Source organism: Lissotriton helveticus, chromosome 3_1, assembly GCF_964261635.1.
Source record: "Lissotriton helveticus chromosome 3_1, aLisHel1.1, whole genome shotgun sequence".
In the NCBI taxonomy this organism is placed as follows: domain Eukaryota; kingdom Metazoa; phylum Chordata; class Amphibia; order Caudata; family Salamandridae; genus Lissotriton; species Lissotriton helveticus.
In genome coordinates, this window is record NC_136061.1 from 1,844,132,754 (window position 1) to 1,844,150,934 (window position 18,181).

Consider the following 18,181-nt stretch of genomic DNA (forward strand, 5'->3'; position numbering starts at 1 on the left):
ATGGGCAGAGCTGCTTAGTAAATAGAAGGGCTTAATTGCTGTGAAAGGATAAACTGTTTACAAAATTAGCATGTGGCCTTGATTTGCTGCTCTCCTAATAACAGGTCTCCAGACATGAACCACATGGTCATCATGCCTCAAATACTTTTTACCAGAACGCAGGTATTAACACATTCTCTTCATCTTCAGCCTCCTCCACGACCTCCCAAGAAATGCCCTCACATACGAGAGGGCCTTAACCACTCACCCAAAACCTGCAATGAACAAATACCTCAGTTTCACACCGAGCAACACCATGAAAACAGACAATCTTCACCACAATTACGTAAAATCTTTTCCTGGAGAGCCTCCGAGGACACCAAGAACCCTGCAGAAGGGAATGGACTATAGGTGGTAACCAAGAGCAGGAAAGTCAATAGGAGACTCCTGATTCAGTCATCTCCCAAATCTACACCACACTATGTGACCCCCTAGATGAAGGGAAAGCCTCACACAGCTACTGAAAACAACTCCTTCAGAAAAGAGGATGACATGGCCAGATCAAGGTTCCCCGACCCCCAGAAATTCTCATCCATCCAATCAAATGATCTCAAATGCAACACTAGCTCAGTTAACTCATCGGCTAAGCCTCATAGTGGATATTCCCTCCACAAAAAACAAGCATTTGCAACGCAATAGGTCTTGCAATGACTTGAGTTATTGGCATTGTACAGGACAATGCCTTTTATTTATGTTTTGGATTTTAAAACCTAAATAAAAGGCATTGTCATTTACAATGCCAATAGCTTAAACTCCCAAATGCGCAACCTATTTGCATTGTAAATGCTTGTTTACAACCTTTTTGGCGCCATTGCTAAGACAGTGTCATTTCTTTTTTTTTAAACCTTGATAGTGCCATTGCTAAGACACAGTACGTTGGTAGTGTTGATTTGTTTAAGTGCTATACTCCTTTCGCTTTCGATTGACTTCAATGATATTAAACTTTTGAATGGTAGTGCAAATCATTGCAGGGAAGATTCTAACCAAGCTACCTGTTCAAGCAGCTCTTATTGTGCACACCAAGGCGTGTTCTGCAAACTTGAAAAGGCGTCGTTGAATAAATGAGCTGAAAGTCAATGAAAGACCAGTTGAGCTACAAGTAGATCGGTTTTATTAAACAGAAGGCAGCAGCCACGTAAAACCTGTTTCTATTCCACAGAAAATCGACAATATTCAGAACAGCAATTCAATTCATCCGGCTCTACTTTTTTAGAGTACAGCGGTTCCCCTCAAGCAATTCTACAGACTGCAACAAGCAGTGCAAATCAGAAATCATTGTCCGTCTCACGCAATGTTGCCTTTCCAAAAGGGAGTGATGTCCAGTTCTTTATGGTAAAGTTGGCTGAAATGCCTGGCATTGGGTCTCAGTGCAAGAGCATTCTTCGACGTACACATAGCTGTACTTGAGGCTACTCCCGTCGAGGCACAGCAGATCCACCTCAGCACTGCGGGTCTCGGTCTCGAGGCAGCAGAAGCATTTATGTCTCATTGCCCCAGCCTCATGCGAATACCTGGATGATAGAGAAAATGATGTTCATCAGACAGTGTATCCAGGACCAGAAAAAACACAATGGGTGGCAAATTAGGCCAATGATGACATGGTACGCAGTGTGCAAAACGTTCAGAAGTCCAATGGCTGGAAGGTAAGACCTCTGCCCCTCTTAATTAGGGAAGTAAAACAAAACACAACCTTTTTTACTTCATGCCTCATGATTAATAGATACAGATTTACAGTCAGACATATAAATGTAAAAATTCTATCTTTCTATTGGAGAGGTAGCTTTAGAGAACATTGATGATGTTGACTGTAGAGTGTAGAATGGTCTCAAACAACAATACATTAACAGAGTAGTCGGGATGTCAGTAAAACACATTGCAAGTTAAGACCTGCAGCTATAAGTCATATTTTCGCTATAAGGACCATCCTGAGTGGCAACATTTTATACTCTTGTTTCTCTTACACAATTCTTTTCTTTATCAGCCAAAGGGGAATATCCGACCAGTTCAATACTATCAGTAATTCGACAGCCACCTGAACCCTCATGCTAAATTCACCCCAACTGAAATAAATGGCTCCCAGCATCCTGAGCACATGCTGCTCTTTGACCTTCATATCTGCCCCTGAAATTCTGCTACTCTAACCTCCAGTATTCATCACCTCCAGAGCTTCTGAAGCCACGTTCCATCCGAAAAAATGTGTCTGCAACTCCTTTAAAAATACCATGGCGATGATCAGAGGCAATAGCCTCTATGTATGCCTCTTGCAGGACTCCTTCTTCCCCTTGATACATCACATACTGATCATTTCCTACCACCACCAACCTGGGTGGTTGGCTTTGAAATATGGGGCAAAGTTTAATTTTTTTAATCTTCTTAGCAATACACTTTGGGCCAGATGTAGGTGGCCATTTACCATGGGTTTTTGAGATGTAGGGGGCCAACTTTACTGATTTGGTAAATTTACAGAATCGGTAAATTTACCGAATCGGTAAAATACCGATTCGGTATTTTTACCGAATCGGTAACTTCTAGATGTAGATGAGACTCTTCTGAGTCCCAAAGGCCTTTCAGATTCGGTATTTTACCACATAATCCAATTGGGTGGTAAAATACCAAATCCAGGTGTGCTTGCACATGGTGTGCATGCACACCTATGCCATGTGACAGACAGGCATGCCCTTAGGGCATGTCTGTGTGCCACATGGCACACATGCCTGTATTTGGGGTGCTAGAGGGTGTCAAAGTGACACCCCCTGCACCCTTGCTGGACTCGGTATTTACCGAATCGGTAAATACCGATTCGGTATTGCCCAATGATTCCTATGGGCTTCAAGGCCCATAGGAATCAATGGGCAATACCGAATCGGTATTTACCGATTCGGTAAATACCGATTTTTACAGATTCGGTAATTCAATTACCGAATGTACCTAAATCTCCCTCCTTCTATTTTACCGATTCATAAATACCGAAAGCGGCTTACACAGGGCAATCCGTACTGCGACCGGGGAGTGGTCCGACAGTCCCCGAGGTTGAATCACGGCCTGTTTCACCCTATCTAGGAAGGCCCCAGGAACAAACACACAGTCCAACCGGGAGAAGGAGCCATGCACTGCCGACACATACGTGTATTCACGCGTCCTGACATGTAAATGCCGCCAAACATCCACCCAACCCAACCCATCAATCATCGCTTTCAGACGGGTAGGGGTAGGCGCTACTGCGGCCACTTGCATTCTCTGTCTGTCCAGACCTACATCCATCACGTCATTCCAGTCACCCCCGATCACAGCTAGGCAGTCCGGAATTTCGGCCCACAGTTCAAACAGGCGCTCCGCAAGAGACCATTGCAGGGGTGGGGGAGCATATACACTGCCAAACACCACCGGTTCTGCACCAATCATGCCCTTAACAAACACATACCGACCCTGGGGATAAAGCCAATGGCGTTCGTGAGTATAAGACAGTCGTCTATGAATGAGGACAGCTACCCCTCTCGACCCCCTGGTAAAGCCTGCGTGGAACACCTGGGTGTAGCCAAATCGTTGTAAACTCAGTATCTTCGTTCCCAACATATGGGTCTCCTGCAATAGCATGACATCCGCTGAGTCCCTCTTACCCCAGCGCAGCACTGCTCCCCGTTTAATTTTGTCCAGCATTCCCCTGACATTCCAACTAAGAATTCTCATGGAGCCACTAACCGGCGCCTTCTCCGGGGAATCACCCATAGTCTCGGTGGGAGAGCATCTGAAAACCCCCGGACCTAGCCCAAGCACCTTGTAGTACAGAAATCACAGCAGCAAAAATCACGTGCATCCCTGCCCAACCACCCCGTACCCCCCCCCCCTCCCTGTCCCCCAACACAACTCCCCCAACAACCAAATTTCCACCTATCCCCCCTCCCCCACCCCTATACCTCATGGAACATTGAAGTACCTGTCGCGGCATAAAAAGCTTCAGGCCCAAAACAGAGCGCCCAAAGCCACCCATGCCAATGGATCCCCCCACTCTCCCCAACTAACAGTACCTCCCCTTAGGGCCCCCCCTCAAACGTGAGAGGATCAGGCCGCCCATGGGTCAGTACCCCGAGCCCCATCAGTCACATGTGACCCACCGCTTACGCGCAGCGGGACCGCACTACAACAGATATTACGCCCTTCCTGTGTCCAGCCATGGCCCAAATCACACCACACCATACGCCAACCCATCAATCAGTAAAGCTACCCCTATGGCCACCAGTAGAGGCTAGTGACGAAATGTCGCTCTGAAATCAAGAATGGGGCTCCACGGCCCTCATGTCCCAGTCCCAGACTGAGCAGTATCCGACTGCGCGCCATCCAGCTGGCCACCCCCGGATTGGGAGCGCCTCCGTGACCGAGACTTCCTGTGCCTTCTGCTCCTGTTGGAAGATTCGCCCCTCTCATGCGACGATCCACGTGATGCTCCAGAGTTCAGGCCCGGCTGGGCATTTGGTCGGATCCTGACCGTCTCGTCCGTCCAGCTAAACACCGCCTCCGGGGTGTCAAAAAAGTGGGTCTTGGAGTGAAACACAACCCTCAGACGAGCCGGGTACAACAGTGAATACTGAATTTTCAGTCCACGCAATTTGGCTTTCGCATCTTGGAAGGATCGGCGCTGCTGCTGCACCAGCTTGGTATAATCTGGGAAAATCATAATCCTGTGGCCCTCGAACAACAAATCCTCCTTGACTCTAGCTTCTCGAAGTATAGCGTCCCTGTCATGAAAGTTGAGGATTTTGGAGATGACTGGACGAGGTCGCTCTCCTGCCGGCGGTTTCTGCGCCAGGGCCCTATGGGCGCGTTCCACCACAAAGCAGCGTGATAGGACGTCCGGGGGAAGCCAACTCTCCAACCAGTGCGTCAAGAACACATCCATGGACCCCTTCTCACAATCCTCTGGAAAGCCCACAAAGCGCAGATTGTTCCTTCGCGCCCTCCCTTCCGCATCTTCGACACGGAGTGCCAGCCCCTTTTGAATCCTGGCCATGTCCTCCACCTTTTTCTTTAGGGCCACCATATCATCCTCTACCCCTGTAATCCGAGTTTCGGTTTCTGTGATGCGGGCCACAGCATTGCGGAGATCTTGACGCAGCAGCATGACATCGGCTCCAACCGCACCTATTTTGGCATCAAGCATGTCTCTGGATTGCGTAATGGCGGCCATTAGGGCCGCATTATCAGGACCTGTGCCCTGGCCACCCCCGGAGGCCCCGGATCCCCCACTGGGACCCGTGAATTTATCAATCGGCCCTTGCTTGGCGGAACCAGTGCCGCCCCCACCTCTCGTCATGTTTAGTGGTAGTGAAGAGGGCCTCTCAGCCACTGCGGTGGGTCCCTCGTCGACAATAATTCAACAGCAGCGTCCACTCGGTGGGCCAAGGAGACACCGTCCGGGCCTGAACGCCGTCCCCAATGGGCACCCCCAGATCACGGGCACCGCAGCCACGCTCCGGGCGGCAAGCCCCGACGGGAACGCCAACAGGACAGCCCCGTCACTTGCTCAGGGCCTCCGAGGCCTCGGTTCGGACCTCACCCAGGACCTGCGAACCAGAGCACCGACAGTATAGTTTCAAGACACTGGGGCGTCCAGCTCCGCCGTCCTCCTGGCCACCTCACACCCCACTCGTGACCACAGCAGCAGACGATGCAGGGTAGGCACTCTGGTCTTCAAACTGGATAGCCCTGATCACCCCCGGGCCACAAGTCTTGTCGCAGCGCCTTAACGCAGGTCCACCAGGGGGGAGGAGGAGAGGGGGGGCACTCACAGTTTGTCGCGGACCGTCTGTGGAAGACTTCCAGGCACCACTCGGGCAGCAGGCTCGTCCCTCCAGGTGTGTACGTGAGCCCCACTGAACAGCACTATGCAGCGTCGTCGATGCACCATCCGTCCACCTCAACAGCCAGCACCGTGAAATCCGTCCCAGCACACCAAATTGGACGCGGCGCTCGACCCTCTAGCGCCCCGGTTGCACAGCGCTCGCACCCCTCGTCTAGGAGCCGGTGAGGATACAGCCCGGCCGGGGGTTGCCAAAGTCCAGGCCACAGTGTCCCCAGGGCCAGGTCGGCCACAGTCGCACTCGGATGCCCCAGGTGCCCAATGCAGGATCCAGCAGGGACCCTCTCCGACGTGCCGCAGATGTCAAGTGGCCTCGGGCCAGACCAGGGGAAGCGTGCCGCAGGGCTTACTGCGTGAGCAATGTCGAGTCCACCAGGCAGCCGGGCCCCTGCCACAATCCACTCCTTCCGTGCTCCTCCTGCTGTGTGTGCCCAGTGGTCGTCGGGCGTGGCAACCGCCCCAACAACATCAGGGGTGGGCCTCAGCAACCCACCGTCATCCGGGTCCGGGCCGGCTTGGGGTCGCGAAAATCGAGGCCCCGGCTGCCCGGGGTCTGTACAGGCCGCTGCGCCTCTCCGCCGTCACAGGGTCACCTCAAGGTAGGAGGCTGCTCCACTGGGCCCCACAGTAGCGTCCACAAGCTCCGGCGGTGCTGCCTCTGCGCGGGGGATCACCCGACCGGCCCGATCACCGGCCGTCGGCGTCCGACCTTGAAAATCGAGGTCCCGGCTCCACTTGTGTACACCAGGCCGCACCCCGCCGCCGGCAATCCCGGGTCACCGGGACGGCAGGGAGAACGGGTCGGCACACCGGAGAGATCCGGACACCGCCAGGAACACTACCCACACCGGTAAGGCAGTTAGCGGGCTCGGGGACCAGGATAAAAGAGCAGATTATGACTGGGCCGGCGGGAGCTCCTCTAAGCTGCGACCGCCATCGATGCCCTCCAAGCCACGCCCCCCATGATCAGTGTTTTTCAAGAATTAATAATTGAACAGGTATGCTTTTTGGCTGGAATTACACCTTAATTCAAGTGAAATTAAAGGACTTCTGTTGATTGATTCAAAAGGTGCTTAAGGTGTATCGCGGGCATATGATTAGGCCACTGAGTCTGTAATCCAAAGTTTTGAAGGGAATCTAACATCTATGCCCACCATGGACCAGTGTGGACAACGTTGAAGATTTCCTAGCAGCACATATTTGCAAGAAAGACAGATTCTGAATCAACAGAGAATGTTAGAATGTGCTGCCTGCTGCGCCAAGGCTTGGCTTTGGAGTCCAAACTCTAAACAAATGTGTGCCTGGCCAATATTTTTTTTTAAATAATAAAAACTGATTGTACTACTTTAATGTCCCGCAGATCCAATGTACTGACATTTTTCTCTTAAAAGATAACTGAGCCATAAATTAAAGCTGGAATTAATTTGCCTGACAATACTTTTACTAGCTGAGCATATCTGGACAGATTTAAAGGCATAAATGTTGGTGGCAACTTTGGCTCTCAGTAGGTTGAAGTGATCTTTGAAAGAGATCCTATTGTTGAACAAGATGTCAAGGTATTTGTAGCTTTTGGCTGATTCAGTTTGTTTCCTTCTTTTATGCCAAGACCATGGTCTGAGTGGAGATGCTCCAACTGACTTAATGTTAGGTTTTTTGATGTTAAGCAAAAGGTGGTTGGCTGATATGTATTTATCAAAGAAGTTGATTAGATTCTGCATTCCAATAAGTGTCTGACTTAGCAAAGGAACATCAATAGCATATTGGAGGCATTTTAAAGAGGCATTTGATAACTTAAGAGAATGAGAATGAATGTGTTTTCCCAATATTGGGTAAGTTCGGCAAGAAAAAGACTAAATAAACAGGGGACAAATATGCTCCCCGGTTTTAGGCCATTCAATGTTTCAATACTCTGGGAATTAGATGCTCCATCTCCCAGCTTAGTCTGGGCCCTAGTGTTCATATATAGGTGTATAATATGGTCAAAGAGTTTCAGGGGTGCCCCCCAAGCAGCTAACTTTTGCGGAAGCAGGGCCCAAACCAAGGAACTGTATAGAAAGTCACCTTTGGATCGATGTTTTTGCTTACTTAATATCGCAGACTCAACCAATACCATTACAGCAAGCAAATTGATAGATGTTGACAGACACTTGTGAAATCCTTCACTGATTAAAGGTTTGTATCTGCTACCCAATTTTCTAGCTCCTCTAATAAATGGAAAGCAAAAAACCTAAACCTCAACGTCTGTACGAGCAATTAAGCGATAATTTGTTGGTAAATAGTTGCATTGCAAGATACTTCCTTCGACATGATTTTGGGACAGTTTCAGTCAAGATAACTTCATTACAACAGAGAGTCAATACTAGTGACCAGTGTTCGGTATCAACCCTGAAAATGGCATTAGGCAGGCCTTTTGGGCCTGGTGTCCCATTTGACCCAATCAATTCCCAGAGTACTGTTGTTTATTCTTTTTTGAGCAGCTCTGCAGTCGGGTAATATGATGAAGCACAACCCACCTAATGACACAGTTTGGTTTAGCTGGTTTTCATAAGAATATCATCCAGTTTCACCTTTGAGTTTCTGTTAGAACTGGGATTTTCTGGTTGGCTAAGTCTTACGCCCAAGCCAGGCAGAAACCACCATTCTAGTCAGGGCAAGGGAGTCGCACGCCAAGATAACCCCTGCTCACCCCCTTGGTAGCTTGGCACGAGCAGACAGGCTTATCCCGGAGGCAATGTGTAAAGCATTTGCGCACGCACACAACAGCAACAACATCCTAGGCACACCACAAAAGGAACTCCATACAAGGTTATATAAAAATATCTTTTGTATTGTCAAAACACATTAGATCATAATCACACATGTACATTGTGCCAACTGGCACGGGCAATATTCACAAGGGATTATGTACAAGACAGGGCCACCTGGACCACTGTCAGGAATCAGCACTTTTAGAACTAGAAATACTGTTAGAAATAGCAAGTTGTAGATCATAGGATAATAATCACTTTAGCACACAACCAGTAACTACTGGTACCAGGTAAGTACCACCTACGCAATCCTAACCACCTTAGGAGAATATTGCGCAGGGAACCTGGGCTTCACTAGCACTACCTGTACTAGGAGAAAACAACCACCTAAGTATCACAATACCTGTAGGGGTATAGGCAAGAACACATTACACATGATGCATCACAACATTCAGAGGTGTAGGGAAGGAAAACACATGATGCCTAAAACATTCAGAGGTGCAATACAGGAAAAACACATGATGTATAATCAACACATTCAGAGGTGTAAGAAAACACAATTGCGCAAAACATCACCTTAGGCAATTACTATCATAAACATAGCAAAATCACATTGCGCAAAAATCACAATAGGGCCTTGCACCCTACCCACATACCAGCCCCCTGGCCAACTGGCCATCCAACAAGGGGACTCAAAAAGCCCTGTGTCCAGAATGTCAGGGCGCGCTGCCAATGCAGCGCCAGTCAGGGGTGTGCCACCGGCGCAAACCTAAACGTTGCAGCTGCCCACTAATTGCTGGGCAGCTGGGAACAACAACAGGGCCTAAACGCCGCAGCTGGCACTAAGTGCTGTGCAGCTGTAGAAGGCCTGGCACCTCTGTGCCATCTCTGTCCCACACAAGGACTCTCTCTCCCTTGGCGCCTAAACGGTGCAGCTGCCCACCAATTGCTGGGCAGCTGGGAATCAATAGAACTGCGACAGGGCCCTCACTGACCCTAGGAAACAAAACTGCGCCCACTGTTGGAGCCCTCTGGCTCTGAAAGTTAACAGGTCCCCTCAAACTCTGTGGACAGGACACAGGTCCTTAAAGTCACATCTGCGCCACATGCTGGAGCCACACAGGCTCTGGTCAATCAACTGCACCCCTGGGGCCCACTGGCCCCTTACACAATCACAGGTGCCCCCAAACGTTGGAGCTCTCTGGCTCTGGCAAATTACTCATCTACCCTGGGGAGCCATTGGCCTCTAAAAACAATAAGGCAGAAATGAGGGGAGAGGCTCGGGACCTCTAAAGTAAATATGTACCCAGCGATGAGGCCACGGGGCCCAGCCTGGGCTTCTCTGGCCCCCCCACGGCTTTACAGCAACTTCTAAGGAGCGGGGGGCCAGCTCGGCTCCTCAACCAAACATACCCCCAACGTTGGAGCGGCCCACTGAGCACACGGGGCTGCTCTGACTCTGTGCCCTCGACTGGCACCAACACCTGCCTGGAGCCCCCCAGCCCGTGTCCACTCACCGGGCTGTTGTCCTCCGTCATGGCTCCTCTGGGCAGGCGGCGCGGGACTTCTCTCTCTGCTGCGGGACCAGCATTACTCCTCCCAGTCTCGCAGCGCAGCGCTTCACTCGGCGGCAATCGCGGGGCTCCCCTCTCTGCATGGGAGCCCCGCGTCCACGCTCTCACGCCGGCCCCTTCTCCCGGTCCCACATCTCGGGACCGGGGCTTCTCACCGGCACTCGAGGAGGCGGGGTGGGCTCCCGACCTCCCTCTCGCAAGCTTCCTCTTCCGTCCACGGCCCCGCCCACAACCAGGCAGGCTGCGGACACAGCGGCCATTGTTAAAAACGGCTCGGGCCGAGGCGGTGAAACAAAGGGGCAAAAATGAGGAGTGGGCACCCTCGAGAATAAAAATAAAAGCGCTACTAAGCGCTTGGGGGCCAAGTAAAGTGCTCCCAGCGCTATAAGTTAAATACAGCGCTCTCAAGCGCTATAAGCCAGACAAAGCGCTCTCAGCGCTGAAGGACAAAATAAAGCGCTTCCCAGGCACTAGGGGCACAGGCAGCACTAAAGGTCCCCAGAAAATGACCCCTACAACTAGGAGGGTCCCAAGAACACAGCCCCCATAGGTGAAGAGGGCAGGAGGGACCCTCAAAGTCCTAGGCACCAAAAGAGGGAGCAAGCAGCTCCCAAGAAAAAGGAAAGTCCTCCAGCCTCCAAGTCCATCAGGTATCCAGGGGCTGGGCAGGCCCCAGGGAGGCAAGCCTTCCCCTGGGCCCAAGCAGCAGCATGCCCCTGGCAGGATTCAAGTCAGAAACAAGAACATTTTGTATGGGGACACAGCCCCTTTTTATACAGTGAATTCCTTTGTCTAAAGGTGCAGGGTGGGGGAAAAACTAGGCGCAGCTGGTTTGGGAGCTCCCTTGATGAGCTCAGCCTCCCCTCCCATTCACTAGTCAGGCTAGGGTCATCAGTCGCACCACAGGGGGCGGAGCCAGCATTGTGTGGGGAAAGCCCAGCCCTATTCAGGACCCAGGTGCACCCCTCCCCTCACATCAGCATGCTAATCTCAACACGCACACCCATGTCTAGAAGTGGCACTTCCACACTAGATCACTGTATGTGGGGCGAGTGTCGCCCCAGAAACAACGGCACTGCAGGGTGCATTTGCACAGTTTAATCTGAGTCATCATTTTTATCCTCATTCTTTGTTTCTCTTCTCAATTTTTCTTCATATTTTTTTCACGTATTTCAGATGCTGTATAATTCCACACGTCAGACAACATGCCAATTTTCTTAATTTTCTCATGTTCAGGTTTGTCCATCCGGACCTTTTTCCCAAAACAAGTACAAACGCCAAGATCCATCAAAAACAGTATTTTATTAGACCAATGCATTTCGGGCCCTTCCAGCCCTTCGTCAGGGTTAACTGCGAATGTTAAATAAACATCCATTAACATCAGATACAAAATCATGTGAAATAAATCATCAATAAAACTTCATAATTTACAATTCTTAATAAAAAACACACCTTTTCTTATTTTCTCTTTCTTTGTGCCAGTGCGAATCAAACCTACAGCAAGTATCATAAACCAAAGTTATGTTAAACTGCCAAACATTGCCACCTATAATTTACGTCACATCTATATTCTCGTATACTCAAGTCTTCATTACAGAGTGTTTGTTTAAGTATCTAGATCAACCACCTGTATCTGGCCACGTGAGTTTGTTTACGACATTACACAAAAAAAACCCCTTTCACGTTAATTTAGAGAGCAAACGCCAAGACTAAAACCGCATATCATCACTCTTCATCCCTTCACTTACGTGCTAGATTTTGCGTGTTACCGCATTGCCCTCCTATCGTCTCTCTTCATCCCTTCAATAACGTGCTAGTTTTTGCGTGTTACCACATTACCCTCCTACATTCTTTTACGTTTGTCACTTTCCTTCCTTCTACCTGCCTTCACCATACTTCATTTTACCCCATATTGCCTTTCAATTTTGCTCGTGGCTAGCCTCTACGTTACAAACGGAGCTCTCTCCCCATTAACATACCTGCCTCTGATGGAAACAATTCTCCTCCTCCTCTCTCTGTGTAAAACCAGGTGCATTATGTGTGTTTCTCTAAACGCTCGTTTTAAACAACCTCGTGTGCCTTAACTCCTCCTTCATAACTAGAGTCTAATTAGCCTTCAAATGCATTCCTTTGGTGTTTGTGGTTCATGAAACTACACTTCCCATCCTGCTATAGGGTTTATATCTCATTCGCTATAACGTGTTACAAACTTCAATTACGCCAAAATTATCAGTAAGTTGTAAATCATTCCTTCAATTACGTTGTAAACCCAGGTGCATTACGTGTGTTTCTCTAAACGCTCGTTTTAAACAACCTCGTGTGCCCTAACTCCTCCTTCATGACTAGAGTCTAATTAGCCTTCAAATGCGTTACTTCGATGTTTGTGGTTCATGAAACTACATTTCCCATCCTGCTATAGGGTTTATATCTCATTCGCTATAACATGTTACAAACGTCAATGAAGAAAAATTGAGAAGAGAAACAAAGAATGAGGATAAAAATGATGACTCAGATTAAACTGTGCAAATGCACCCTGCAGTGCCGTTGTTTCTGGGGCGACACTCGCCCCACATACAGTGATGTATTACTCAGGTGCCATGTGGGCAAGGCACTATACTCAACTTCCACACTAGACACATTCATGGCGCATACATCATTATGCAGCATTTAATCTCACGAGTTCGCACATACCAAACTCGACCCTGCACTCCCCACACATCAGGAACTACCATGGTCACACATATTCCCCATGCATTCCTATGGGAGGGCAGGCCTACCTTACTCCACACACTCAGAGTGCGCACGCACTTTCCACTGGGACACAGTGAAAGTGCGCAGAACCCAAAAATCACCATCACCAGGTCACAGAAATAGGCTAGGAAAAAGCAAAAAGTTTCAGGGTGAACCTGCCAAAAAGGGTCAGGTCCAACAGTTCCCCAGTAATCTGTTCAACCACGAATCCCCATGACCAGTAGTGATTACCAGTTGTGATCTATACAAGATGGTTAAATAGTCCACCCAGAGAGCTCTGCGACGTATTTTCAGTATCCTAGGAGCATCGCTCTCTTTTAATATCTCAGCATAACACAAGATCTATTCCTGTTTATCAAATATACAAACCAAACATTTTAGGTTGTATGAGGGAGCAACTTGGTATAGGACATTGGCTTTCTGCAAAGGCAAATGGATCAGTCCAAGAGAAAATCTTGTGGCGGATGGTCACTTTCCAATCTTGGTGTTATAGTATATACAAGAACATGAGTTAGCAAGCCCTTTGAAATTATAGTGTGGTCTATTATAAAGCTGTATTGAGAAGAACTGACTATCAAAACCATGGTTGAAGTCTCAGAGGCATACTCGTTGAGCAACAACAGCCAAAAAGATGAAGTTGATCACAACACGTTTATGCAATACTATTAATGGGACTGCCAAACATTTTAGTTGCTATGAGGTTGTTTCAACTATTTCCCACATGATGGTTAATTGGGTTATCTTTTTAGCCCATCTCGTGCTCAAGTAAATATTTGTAAGAGTAACAAGAATGAAAATTTGAATTTTATACATTGCAACCATGTCAAATCAAAGGTAAGAACTTGAAATTCAACATCAATATCTATTCATTTACATATTGTTAACCCTCTATGAACTTGACCTTTAGACAAGGAACGTGTGGCATTAATAGTGATCTATTTGATAGCCAATGATCGGAGATCTCTGCTCTCTCCATGTTTCTTGGAATAGCAAAATATTGAAACCATGCAAGAATAAAATTGTCTCTGGACCCTCCATACGTCTTGGGAGACCATGCACATTCCAAGAACAAAATCTGATTGGCTGTTGTTGTTGATCTGGCTTTACTGCACAACAATTATTGTTAGTGATAAGTGATTCAGATAATAGGTTTGAGAGCCAGGTCCAGTCCTCTGTTTCAATTTTTCCTCTTGGTGCTTTGTTCACAGATACATGGCTTAGATGCTGAGTTTGTTTTTAACACACAGTACTTTAGTTAATCGGGCTACTGGATAACAATCGTTTAATTTCTCATCATTGCTTATAGTCTTCATTAATTTCTTTGATTTACTTTGAGCGTTTCTCAATCTTTACCTGCCTCTTTTTGTAAGCCCTTTTTGCAAATTGTAGCATTTGAGTGTGTTGTGCTTCTGCGTTTCTTTGCATGGTAATGATTGCTCAAGAGTTACTGTATGATTCTGTTAGTACTGTTAACAAACCATGTAATAGGAACTCTACCGATCTTGTATTTCAAAGTGGAAATCATGGAGAAATTTCTCAGAAGCATTTAGCCGTTGAAAATTAGTCATAGTTTCACTATTATTTGCCAAAGCTCCAATATTCATCGGATAAAGGGAAAGAGTGAGGTAGTAGTAGAAGCTACTAACCACGTCAAGGTGAATGGTGGACTCTGTTCGCCTAATCGTGCCTAGCCGAAGCCACGCCCCGCCAGACCAAGTGCAGCGATCATCGAAGAGTGGAGCACGGAGCACGGAGCGCGGGAATTCGGTGCAAGAGGACACGGAGTAAGCCCTTAGCAGCCGGACCCCAGTGACAGGCGGACAAACGGGCAAACCGATAAAGATTTCCTCCCCAGCCTCGGCCAGGAGCGGAGTCCTTGGGGAGAGGCAGGGAGTGACGAGGGGTGCGGGCGCGGGTGCGGGAGCAGCGCGAGCAGGAGGGCTCACTGAGGACAACGAGACTCTGCACACGCAGCTGCTGCGGAGAACGACACTGAACGCCTACACTATCTCGACCCCCTCTTTCAGCCCCCTTTCAGCCCCCACTCGTGCAGACTCGGACTATTAGCCGGATCAGCGAATTCAGCTGAGTCTGCATGGCAATATATTTCGAACTTTGGTGTTAGAAGCTGGCAACAAAGGGCGTGTAACTGAAGTACTAGCCCTCAGAAGAGCAAACACCACCAGAAAAGTCGGAGTTGTTAACACAAAGGGGGGCAAGGCAACAGGCGGAAGGCAACTAAGGCAGAACAGAGGTAAGTGAACAATTTTCAACAAAAGTAAAATTAAATATTAAGAGTTACCACCTTTAGTATAACAACAGTTCCTTGACTAAAAATGGCGCCTAAAAGAGGGCAAAAATTATTGGATGATTTAGGAAAGAGTAAATCATTGGAGGGCTCAAAATCTTTGGATGAAAGCAAGGAAAGTCAAGCATCATCTATGGAAAATAGTAAGGGGAGACAAAAGAAAAGAAAAGTCAAAAGAGTAATGAAGAATGCCCAGAAGGCAAAAAGAGGCTGCAATCAAACATCCGATAAACAGAAGGAGAACACGGCAGCGTCAAAGTCCATAAAGGATTTTGTAGGCAAACACTATAAATCATTAGATCCAGCAATAACATCGGATCTTGATGAAGAAATAGTGGAAATTGGCGGAGAAATTGGTGAAAACTCAGGCTTGCCAGTTGAAATTCAAAGCCAGACAAATAAGGGAGAACTCCAGGAAGAAGCTAACCTTGATAATGGGGAAGATGGGGTGAACCGTAAATCATTAAACCTGACACTGCAGAGCCAAAATCACCAAATCCCGGTGCCTCGACTATCATCATCACCAAAGATGTTCTCACTGTTGTCACCAGGGATTGAAGATCATAGGGGAAATGAAGATCAGAACCAGAGCGTTACCTGGGGAGGCGCACCAGATCAACTCCTACAATACCAACCTTTGCAAAAATCCCCAAGACAGCGAGAGAGCTTGAGGAGAAGTTTCCCAGCAATCCCAGTCAGAAATACTACTCAGGACTCGGTGCTCTCTGAAACTCCTACATCCTCGTTGATGGATCTAATCCTGTTACTGCAAAAAGCACTTCAAGGAATCCTGGAAGTAACCCTCTCAAACAACGGAGTGATGAAGGCTCAGAAACAACATCTAAAGAAAATAGAAGAAGAACTCGGAGAAATAAAGAGCCAATTGCCAAGTAGGGTAAAGCTAATTGATATAGCACCACCAAATGAGGAAAGCGACAGGATAATACCTGAAGAAGAAAGGATGGTAATCCTTGAAAGATCGCCGAAACCCGAAGAACAATCAGCAAAGGATGCTGCAGAATATGTGGACAATGTGTATATATCAAAAAGACCTATGTTGATAAAAAGGCACGTCACACTTGGGACCAGGGACCGGATAAGAAAGTCCAGACAAATGAAACATGCAGGAAAGAGAAAAGGGAGGGAAACAACGAAGGGGGGGTTGCAGTCAGGACTAAACGCCTCAGCGCCAACATTTATAACACATCGTCTTATACATGTAGAGGCAAAAACTTCAACACCCCCAAAGCCTCCGAGAGCCCCAAGGAAAAAGCAGTCTAACAGGGAGGAAAATGAGAACCCCCCCTCCATCCGTACGACGAGACAAAAAGTAAGGTTACTGGATGGATCTGTAAGACCACAGACACATGAAGTTCCCAACATGAGAAATAAAGGTTGGAAAGGAGGGAGAACAATCACCAGCCAACAGACGCATGAAATAAACACGAACTCTATTGAGAGAGACGATAACAAATGGTTATTTCTGGACCTGATTCCAGCAGGGAGGAAAGAGAAGCTGACAAGAAAAACCAATCCCCTGAATAGGGCATTGATCTTGACCGCATTTGAGAAATGCGGCAGTCTGAGGGGGATCGGTACTAGAGATCTCCAGCAGGTTGGCTTTGTAGAAAACAGGTATGGAAAGGAAATAACAAAAATCACCCTTTACTCAGACCTGGTAAAAAGGGCAATCCTGAAAGCCTCAAATGAGATAACGAAACAGGGAATAAGGATTATCCCAGAGCGAGAGATAAAAACCTGTAAAGATAACAATTTCTTAAAACAGCATGCCGGGTTACAGAAGAGGCAAGTGATTCTCTATAAAGAATCAAAAGGTGATCGAAGCTCTCTGAACATTGTAATCGACAACACAGGGAATGACTCTTTATGGGGTAACTGGTCGTCACACAGCAATCTCGAGGGAGAAAGTAATGAGAGAAATACAGTGGATACAGATGAGGAAGGGGGTTTGAGTGACGTTGAATAGGATGGAGGGGGTTCGCAAGAACTAGGTCTCTTAACCTGGAACGTAAATGGGCTTGGCAATGAGCAAAAATGGGAATATATAACGGAAGCCATAAAAAAAGTGGACATTGCCTGCCTGCAAGAGACCTGGTTATGCGACGACACCCCAACCCTTGACGGCTATGCCCAGATACATCAGCCAGCCATAAAGAAAAATCGTGGGAGGCCCTCGGGGGGGCTGTTGACATTGGTTTCAACAAAAGTAATGAGGGAAATAAAACTGTTGAACACAAAATGCAAATGGGTACAATCAAGTAGAATTGAACTCATGACGGTGGATTTAAACTATAAAATGTTGATTTTAATGAATGTGTACATGCAGTGGGACAATAGGGAGGAGTATGAAAGGGAAATGAGGTGTTTTAAAGAGGATGTAGACAGTACTCTAGAAAATTACCCCGCAGACATAATAATTATAATGGGCGATTTCAATCATAAACTAAACCCAAAAAAGGCCGACCTTTGGAATAGGGAACAGTTAGAGGCATATGGAATAAACCTGGCAAGGTTCCCAGTAGGGGAATCTTCAAAGCAAGACCTAGCGTTAATACACGTCTTAGGAGGCAGGGGTTTTCATTGTGTAAATGGGAGAATAGAGTCAGACTCACCGGCAGGAAAAACGTTTACCCAAGGGCAACAGAACTGCCCGATTGACTATATATTCTTGCAGGCTTGGAACTTTCACCAGATTAGGGACTTTAAGTTAGATCAAAAAGAGGTGAGCGATCACAAACTCCTACACATAGTGATAGCGGGGGGATGGAAAGTACAGAGAGAAAAGGTGATTACCCAGGAGGTTGAGTACCCCAAACGCGTCACGACACGTTTAACTGAGGAATTTATGGAAAAACTGAAGGCCATGCAAACAAAAATGGCACCTGAA

The 18,181-nt window shown here is 47.6% G+C and overlaps 1 protein-coding gene across 1 annotated transcript in view; it reads right to left on the minus strand.

Annotated features, from left to right (window-relative positions):
* Positions 1–1,152: 1,152 nt before the first annotated feature.
* The window catches only part of LOC144823889 (mucin-5B-like), a 1,747,676-nt gene continuing 1,730,647 nt past the window's right edge, over positions 1,153–18,181 (minus strand). Inside the window, exon 34 of the mRNA XM_078682783.1 lies at positions 1,153–1,550. Coding sequence (XP_078538909.1) covers positions 1,367–1,550 — 184 coding nt within the window. The 3' untranslated portion in view covers positions 1,153–1,366. The remainder of the gene's footprint in view (positions 1,551–18,181) is intronic.